We start from the raw sequence: 9648 nt of genomic DNA on the forward strand, positions 1-9648 counted from the left end.
CTACATGTTGGAAGTTTGAAACTGATGTTTTTTTCTGAAGACATATCAAACCTGAAAGTTTTATTCAAGTCAAATCGATTTAAGAGAACATGACCATAAGCAGTGTGAAGCAGGGGTGTCTGTCATTGCATTAATTCAATACAAAGAAGTTGTCAGACAGTCTACACAGATGGCACCAATTAATTAAATGAAAAAATGAACAATTAAATACATTACAAGAATGATATCTTATACACATTTAATTATTTGCCTTTTTTGTATAATGGATTTTTTTACACATTAGTCAGATCTCTATGGTTGAAACAACACACATTCTGACAAGAAACATATATTAACAGCATAATTCACTAAACAATATAGAGATATACACAGACCCACTTCAGTTTGCATACCGCCCCAACAGGTCCACAGATGACGCAAACGCCTGCACACTGCCCTTTCCCATCTGGACAAAAAGAATACCTATGTAAGAATGTTGTTCATTGACTACAGCTCAGCATTCAACACCATAGTACCCTCCAAGCTCATCATCAAGCTGGATGCCCTGGGTCTCAACTCCTCCCTGTGCAACTGGGTCCTGTACTTTCTGACGGGCCGCCCCCAGGTGGTGAAGGTAGGAAACAACATCTCCACTTCGCTGACCCTCAACACTGAGGCCCCACAAGGGTGTGTGCACAGCCCTCTGCTGTACTCCCTGTTCACCCACGACTGTGGCCACGCACGCCTCCAACTCAATCATCGAGTTTACAGATGACAAAAAAGTAACGGGCTTAAAAACCAACAACGACGAGACGACCTACAGGGAGGAGGTGAGGGCACCAGAGTGTGGTGTCAGGAAAACAACCTCTCACTCAACGTCAACAAAACAAAGGAGATGATTTTGGACTTCAGGAAACAACAGAGGGAGCACCCCCCCATCCACATCGAAGGGACACCAGTGGAGAAGGTGGAAAGTTTTAAGTTCCTGAGCGTACACATCACAGACAAACTGAAATGGTCCACCCACACAGACAGTGTGGTGAAGAAGGCACAACAGCTCCTCTTCAACCTCAGGAGGCTGAAGAAATTTGGCCTGTCACCCAAAACCCTGACTAACTTTTACAGATGCACAATCGAGAGCATCCTGTTGGGCTGTATCACAGCCTGGTACGGATGTGATACCAAAAGGCTCTCCAGAGGGTGGTGCGGTCTGCACAACACATCACCGTGGGCAAACTACCTGCCCTCCATGACACCTACAACACCCGTTGTCACAGGAAGGCCAAAAAAATCATGAAGGACAACAACCACCCGAGCCACTGCCTGTTCACACCGCTATCATCCAGAAGGCGAGGTCAGTACAGGTGCATCAAAGCTGGGCCTGAGAGATAGAAGCTGTTTTTCAATCTCAAGGCCATCAGACTGTTAAATAGCCATCACTAACTCAGGGAGGCTGCTGCCTACACTGAGACCCAATCACTGGACACTTTAATAAATTGATCACTAGTCACTTTAAACAATGTCACTTTAAACAATGCCACTTTAATAATGTTTCCGTATCTCACTTTACTCATATTACTTGTATATACTGCATTTTGTATAATCTACTGCACCTTGCCTATGCCGCTCGGCCATCGCTCGTGCATATATTTATATGTACATATTTTCATTCACCCCTTTAGATTTGTGTGTATTAGGTAGTTGGTGGGGAATTTTTAGATTACTTGTTAGATTTGTGTGTAGTAGGTAGTTGTTGGGAATTGTTAGATATTACTTGTTAGATATTACTGCACTGTTGGAACTAGAAGCACAAGCATTTCGCTACACTCGCATTAACATCTGCTAACCATATGTATGGTTAACAGATGTTAATGTTAAAATAATGTTAAAATAACATTTTATTTGATGATGACTGAATCAATCAATGAATCGTGAACTACACATATTTGACACTGAAAACTACAGTACCCAGACCGCATTGCCATCTGACGTAATGAAAACAGGAAGAATGGGACTTGACACAAGAAATGTTGCTGAATGAATCAGAGGGTAGAGAGAGAAAAAGGGGAAGCCTAATGTAAATTTCTCGGCGGCTCGATGGATGACATCGAAGCCAGAAGCACCCTTTTAGCGGAAAAATAATCTTGCTCGAGGCTTTGTATCCTCGGTTTTGTTCCCGGTTGTTGGTACACATATGATGGAACGGGCGATGGAGCAACTAAACGTACAGCTGAACAGGCTGACCCGCTCTCTGCGTCGCGCGAGGACTGTCGAGCTCCCGGAAGGTATAGCCTATCGACCAAAGGACATAAATAATCGACAGGGCATAATAGGAGACTTTAGCTATACATAACATACTGTATATTCACGCTAATACATATAGTCATTTAATGTTTGGATTACAGTATCATCTTACAGTTTGTCAATAACAAGGCGGAAGCCAGCAACCCTTGAGGCCATTAGACATTTCCCTGTCTACAGACTGTATGTTGGATAGGGTATTATTCTAACCATTTCATAGTAATAATATGATACGAATCTAGTGAGACCAACTGATACATACTTTGTTTCATGATACAAAAACGAAAGAGTGACTGACAGATGTCATGGTAATATAAGCCTAGTGGTGACATAAAGTAATGGGTTGCATAGGCTGCAGATACAGACAGAGCTGTCAGTAAATAGACTTCAGACCGACTGACTTCACAGACTGAGTTCAGTAGGAAGCATAGCTGTTGTGTTGATTGCTGTATTCTGTTACCTTTCTTCTATTGATCCAGAAGGGCATGTTAGTGCATGTTTATTGTCTAACTAGCAACACCATTATATTACCACTGTACTCGTGTCCATGTCTGACAACAGCAACAACATTACCATTGAGTTGAACTCCAGATCTATTGGAGTAGGAAACAGAAATGTGTTTTGTCCTGTGCAGGAAGTGCATTCTTGAGTCTGAGGCGCTACATTGTGCAATCCTTTTTGACAGCCCAGCTGATAGTGTCTGGTTTGAAGGAAGTGCAGTCACTGATAGTGGTTGTACATCAGTAGTTATGACGGCCCTAAGTATGAGTCAGTAGCTTCCACATAGAGCGCTCTAAGAATACGGAGCTCTCGAGAACTAAGAATACTGATTTTAGCAGAGGAAGGTCTTTGTTCTTTAATTTCACAATTATCATTGACACACCCTCTCCCTGTTGCTCCCCTCACAGACAATGAAACCGCAGTCTACACACTCATGCCAATGGTTATGGCTGACCAGCACAGGTATGACTCTCTGTGTTTGTGTGTGTGTGCCTTGTGTGTGTGTGTCTTATGTGTGAGAGAGAGAGAGAGAGACAGTGGAAGTTGTCAACATTGATTCCCTGTATATTAATTATCTGACATGTCTGTCTTGTACTTGAAGGTCGGTTTCTGAATTACTCCTCAACTCCAAGTTTGATGTGAACTACGCTTTCGGACGAGTCAAGAGAAGTCTACTTCACATTGCTGCCAAGTAAGGAATGTTTACATTTTTATCACTGATTGTTCTAATTGTTTCATTGTTTTGTTAGAAACCAACCAGACAGCATAATCTCTCCAGCATCTATTTTTATCACAGTGGTGTCTCTGATGAAACTCGGGATCTGTGGGTGTGTCTTTCTGTGTGTCTTTCTATGTCTGTGTGGGTGAGTACTCTACATCTATTTGTGTATTGCGGTGCTTGGGAACGTGTTGGTTATTGTGTTGTAGCTGTGGATCAGTGGAGTGCCTGGTCCTACTGCTAAAGAGAGGAGCGAACCCTAACTACCAGGACATCTCAGGCTGCACCCCTCTGCACCTGGCTGCCAGAAACGGGTAGGATACTGTACATAGACATTACTGCACACTCACTATAGTACTCTGCTGCCCCCCTTTGGTAGGGAGGAAGAATACACCTTTTACATGACGATCACAGATCCCTGCCAGCCCAGTGAACATGGTTTAGTGATGTTGATGATAGTGGTAATGTTTACAGTATTATTATATCTGATACTTAATGAATCCCCCTCATCTTTCCTCCCTATAGACAGAAAAAGTGTATGGGAAGACTACTAGAATACAATGCAGACGTGAACATCTGCAACAATGAGGGACTGACAGCTGTGAGTACCACTGTGAAGTCATGTGTATAGACAGACCAGTACTGCTGTTAAATTATGTCATATCTCAGGGATAGTTCTATTAAAAATGGTGAACGCAGGTCAAGACTGCGTACAGTAAATGCCATTAACACAATAAAAAGGTGTGTATACAGGGTTTACTTATGTTAACGCTTTACTGCAGCCCTCATCCTCTTCCTCCTCTCCTCCTCTAGATCCATTGGTTGGCTGTGAACGGGCGGACTGAGCTGCTTCATGACCTGGTGCAGCATGTGACTAACGTGGATGTAGAGGATGCCATGGGACAGACCGCCCTTCATGTAGCCTGCCAGAACGGACACAAGACTGTGAGTAGATAACACGCATATATCAACCAAGACCTGTATGGAAGTACCAACATTTCCATAAAATGTTCAGTGCTCGTCATAGACACAAGGCTGTGAGTGTACAGAACAGGTGTCACTTTTGATATCTCAGAAGTCGTAAAAGGATTGTGTTCATTTGGAACCTTTGCCAGTGTTATTATATAATCAAGTTTCAAAGTTTATTAATCATAACTTCATGATAAGTTCCATGGTGAATAACATGATGAATACCAGACAGTAGTGTGGATGATGGGTTTGTTTCTCTTCTCACTCTCCCTCTTCCTCATTTGCCTGTGTGTGGTCGATGACATCATCAGACGGTGCAGTGCCTGCTGGACAGTGGAGCGGACATCAACAGACCTAACTGCTCTGGGGCCACACCCCTCTACTTCGCCTGCAGGTCACTACGTACACTAGTACAGGAATGATGATGCAATACTTCCTCTCATCCTTCTTCCTATTGTCCACTTAGAATTGTAGATGGAGTATGAACTATTATTTGTAACACATTGGTTCGGGAATTGAAATGCAAAGGTGTTGTTTTGATTCAGTGTGGCTGTAAACATATATTTCACGGCATTGTACAAGGCTATTCATGGGAGGAGGTGGTATTGGAAGAGGAGGAAGCTGGGGGATGGAATATGAAGAGACCAAAGAACAGTGATCACAGCCAGACAGCTGTCCAGAGTTATGTCCCAAACTTCAGTAGCACACTCCTATCCCTGTCAGTCCTCTGATGGTCTCTATGCAGCCTGTCTCATTCAGATGATAAGAATAGGCACGAGGAAACTCATCCCTCAGCTTCAGAGAGACGGAGAATAATGAGGTTCCTATTAATTCAGGACATGACAGTGACACCCCAGCCTTCCTTTGAGTGCTATGTATTAAGCTCTACACACACACACACACACACACACACACACACACACACACACACACACACGTGCGCAGACACACACACACACACACAGGATGAGCACGGTTGGAGACTGCAGTGATCGTATAATCCTCTGATCTTTTGTTTTGATTATGTTTCACTTGTACATTAGTCAGTTCCCATTAAGGAGGCTCAATCTGAAAAGCACTGTGATTTAGAGCAATTAGTCTGTAAAGAACTGTGGATAAATGAAGTGTTGTTTTAGTGTCAACTGACTGCATCACAGAGTATATCAGTCTAAATTGGGTGCCTGGCCCACCAGCCAATGTACCTGTCTAGTGAATGAAATAATACACTGGACATCTTGATTTGGTACAAGCCCTTCTCAGATCTCCACCTCTGACTCCAGCCTTCTATTGACCACCTCTTAACGTTAACCCTTATCTTCTGAAATGTCATTATGTATTGTATATAGAGGTTAAACCTTAACTAACTTTATATTTATATTTTGTCAGAACTCTGTGTGTCCTTAGTCATAGTGGCTAGAGTGTTACAGTTAAGTTTATAATCATTTGTATGTACGATGATATCCATTGACATTTCTTTACGATAAGACACAAGCTCAGAAGTAAAAAGGAGTAGAGAGCAATGTTAAAGTCATACAAGAATACATTCAATACATTAAAGCCCTGCTTATATCCCACAGCCACGGTCAAAGGGACACGGCACAGATCCTTCTCTCTCGAGGGGCTAAGTACCTACCTGACAAGAATGGAGTCACCCCTCTGGATCTGTGTGTACAGGTGAGCATTGCCATGACAACACATGGCTAATATAACAAACAAGCACCTGTCACGTTGGTAAAAGGGTCGGGAGACAGTCGCAGGAATGCGTAATACGTTTTTTAAAATTTCTTTACCCAAATTACAGTGCCGTGTACAGGCACGTGGACGAAGACCAAACAAACACATTTTCCAAACACAGGGTTGAGACCCAAACAAAAGAGAGAGGAGTACCTCTCATAAATACACATTCGCACAATGATTATCACACAGGACGAGACCCGTAATCATCTGCACAATACACGTGACACGAAAGCCAAAACAACACAGCTTAGGTACTCGGAAGACCAATGGACATTGGAACAAAAATTTACAAGACAATGGTGAACAAAGGGCCCACTTATACAATTACTAATCAAATGGGAATAGGGACCAGGTGTGGCCACGTCAGACGGCTCAGTTGCAGCTGCCGAAGTTGCGCCGGATGGACCGGTCGCAGCGTCGTCGGACGGCTCAATTTCAGCTGCCAAAGTTGCGCCGGATGGACCGGTCGCAGCGTCGTCGGACGGCTCAATTTCAGCTGCCAAAGTTGCGCCGGATGGACCGGTCGCAGCGTCGTCGGACGGCTCAATTCCAGCTGCCAAAGTTGCGCCGGACGGACCGGTCGCAGCATCGTCGGACGGCTCAATTCCAGCTGCCAAAGTTGCGTCGGACGGACCGGTCGCAGCGTCGTCGGACGTTCCATTCCCGTTGTCTCCCTTAATGGTTGATTATTCAAGGAAACAGCAGTCGGTCTCTTTCCCCCTTTTTGATCCCACTGTGTTGGTGTGTGTGTTGTTCAGGGTGGTTATGGAGAGACGTGTGAGATCCTCATCCAGCACCATGGCAGACTGTTTCAGACACTCATCCAGATGACACAGAATGATGACATCAAAGAGAATATGGTACATATCTGTCTCACTCTGTTATTAGAGCATTGAATAGGTTCATGTCCACACACCTCTTTTTCTTTTAGAAAGTACTATTTTAACTGTGTGTGTGTGTGTGTGTGTGTGTGAAATATATATATATATATATATATATATATATATAGCTCAGGCAGGTTCTAGAGCATGTCTCCCAGCAGAGTGACAGTCACTACCAGAAGATCCTGACCAGTCTAGCAGAGGTGGCCACTACTAATGGACACAAACTCCTCAGGTAATATACCCTCTGCTAGACTAGGCTCCCAGCCACACCTGAGGCAAATGCATATGGAAGTGCACTTTTATTTAGTTTCTAATTAATTTCTCTGAAGGAAGTTTATTCAGGCATTACAATGCAATAAGTATGTAACAGCAATGCCACTACCTTTTAAAGCTAGTCATCTAGGGGTAAATGTTTCTTCTCTTCCGTACTCACTGTCAGTCTCCTCTCCAGTCTCTCCAGTAGCTACGAGGCTCAGATGAAGAGTCTGCTGAGAATCATCCGGATCTTCTGCCATGTCTTCCGCCTGGGCCCTTCCTCTCCCAACAACGGGAATGACATGGGATACAATGGGAACAAGACGCAGCGCAGCCAGGTCTTTAAGGTCAGTATGGGGTTAGTACTGAACCTGAATTCAGATACTCACAGAGATGTAGTACATGGTGTGAATCACAAGAGGGCATTGAGAGATTGTTCACCATCTTCAGATCCCTGATCCATGACTTGTCCTGGTGCATGACTTTGAGTGTGTTTGTGTGTGTGTGTGTGTGTGTGTGTGTTTTTGTGTGTTTTTGTTTGTCAGCATCTACCCCTCTCTTTCTTTCTCTTCCTCTCTCTCTTTCTCTTTCTCTCCCTATTTCCCTCTCTCTCTCTTTCAACATCTATCTGTCTGTCTCTCTCTCTCGCTCTCTCCATCCCTCTTTCTCTCCCCTCTCTCTCTCCTTTCTCCCCTTCACTCGCTCCCTCTCCTTCACTCACTCAGTCTCTTTCCTTGCCTCCCCCTTTCCTCTCTCTCTCTGATTTCCTCCAGCCGTTGGAGTTGCTGTGGCACTCTCTAGATGAGTGGTTGGTGTTGATCTCTACAGAGCTGGAGAAGAGCCACCAGGACCCCTCCAACTCCTCCTCCTCAGGGAGTGAGATCGCCTCCCTCCTCCTCAAACAACGTGGCGAGGTCGACTCCGCCTCCACCCCTGCCGTCTTCACGGTGGCACCATCGCTGCCACCCTCCATGCCCCTACCCCCTTTGCCGGACCCAGAGGGTGGCAAGAGGACCCCGGAGGTTCTTATGGAAACGCCGGAGGTATACGCGGACGGAGAGGATGTCATCTCTATGACGGCCAATCGGCTCAGCGCGGTGATCCAGGCCTTCTACATGTGCTGTTCCTGTCAGATGCCACAGGGGTGAGAATGACCTCTGACCCCTAACCCAGGGATGATAAACTCCAGTTCTTGGGAGCCCTGAGTATCTGCTGGTTTTCTCATTGGCCAGGCTCTGGATTGCAGTGCACACACCTTATTTTACAGATCTATATTGGCCACTAAATGACAGAGTCAGTGCTCCTCTCATAATCTCCTAGTTTCACATAGATACTTTATGTAACTCTTCCTCCTTCACATCCCCTTTGTGTGAGTAGGCCTGGGAAAGAATGGAGCTTTAATGTCTCCTCTCCACACACACACACATACACACACTTTTCCTCGCCCCCTGGCTAGATAATTACATTTTAATTTGATCATTAAGCTCTAATTGAACGGTGAATAGGAGCCACTATTATTGACCCTATGCTGCTGTAGTAGAAGAAAATGGCTGTATTTGTCTTTGTTTCTCTTTCCCTGCTCTTCATTCGCTGATAGCCTGGCTTTTCCTGTCAGGGAAACACTTTCAATAATGCAGATTATTGTGTTTTGAAGAGGGATCAGATCCACTCATTATAATAGACAGATGCTGCACAAATCAAATTTATTTATAAAGCCCTTCTTACATCAGCTGATGTCACAAAGTGCTGTACAGAAACCCAGCCTAAAACACCAAACAGCAAGCAATACAGGTGTAGAAGCACGGTGGCTAAGAAAAACTCTAGAAAGGCCAGAACCTAGGAAGGAACCCCATAGCCGCAGGCAGAACAGTTGAAACTGGAGCGCAGCACGGCCAGGTGGAATGGGGACAGCAAGAAGTCATCAGGCCAGGTAGTCCTGAGGCATGGTCCTAGGTCTCAGGTCCTCCAAGAGAGAGAAAGAAAGAAAGAGAGAGAGAATTAGAGAGAGCATACTTAAATTCACACAGGACACCGGATAAGACAGGAGAAATTCTCCAGATATAACAGACTGACCCTAGCCCCCCGACACAAACTACTGCAGCATAAATACTGGAGGCTGAGACAGGAGGGGTCGGGAGATATTGTGGCCCCATCCGACGATACCCCCGGACAGGGCCAAACAGGCAGGATATAACGCCACCCACTTTTCCAAAGTACAACCCCCACACCACTAGAAAGATATCTTCAACCACCAACTTACCATCTTGAGACAAGGCCGAGTATAGTCCACGAAGATCTCCACCA

At 44.8% G+C, this 9648-nt stretch overlaps 1 protein-coding gene across 3 annotated transcripts in view; it reads left to right on the forward strand.

The window, feature by feature from the left end:
- The first annotated feature begins 1971 nt into the window (after positions 1-1971).
- Positions 1972-9648, forward strand: part of LOC139390746 (E3 ubiquitin-protein ligase HACE1) — a 27734-nt gene continuing 20057 nt past the window's right edge. The window contains exons 1-12 of one of the 3 annotated variants that reach the window (XM_071138108.1): positions 1972-2264; positions 3189-3243; positions 3383-3472; positions 3709-3813; positions 4025-4100; positions 4313-4444; positions 4780-4862; positions 6046-6142; positions 6964-7065; positions 7215-7321; positions 7541-7691; positions 8118-8488. In XM_071138108.1, the coding sequence (XP_070994209.1) occupies positions 2174-2264; positions 3189-3243; positions 3383-3472; positions 3709-3813; positions 4025-4100; positions 4313-4444; positions 4780-4862; positions 6046-6142; positions 6964-7065; positions 7215-7321; positions 7541-7691; positions 8118-8488 (1460 nt within the window). In that variant the 5' untranslated portion in view covers positions 1972-2173. Of the gene's footprint in view, positions 2265-3188; positions 3244-3382; positions 3473-3708; positions 3814-4024; positions 4101-4312; positions 4445-4779; positions 4863-6045; positions 6143-6963; positions 7066-7214; positions 7322-7540; positions 7692-7889; positions 8489-9648 lie in introns of all 3 variants that reach the window. The other 2 variants (XM_071138099.1, XM_071138090.1) reach the window with 2 other exon arrangements.

This window comes from Oncorhynchus clarkii, chromosome 3, assembly GCF_045791955.1.
Source record: "Oncorhynchus clarkii lewisi isolate Uvic-CL-2024 chromosome 3, UVic_Ocla_1.0, whole genome shotgun sequence".
NCBI classification, from domain to species: domain Eukaryota; kingdom Metazoa; phylum Chordata; class Actinopteri; order Salmoniformes; family Salmonidae; genus Oncorhynchus; species Oncorhynchus clarkii.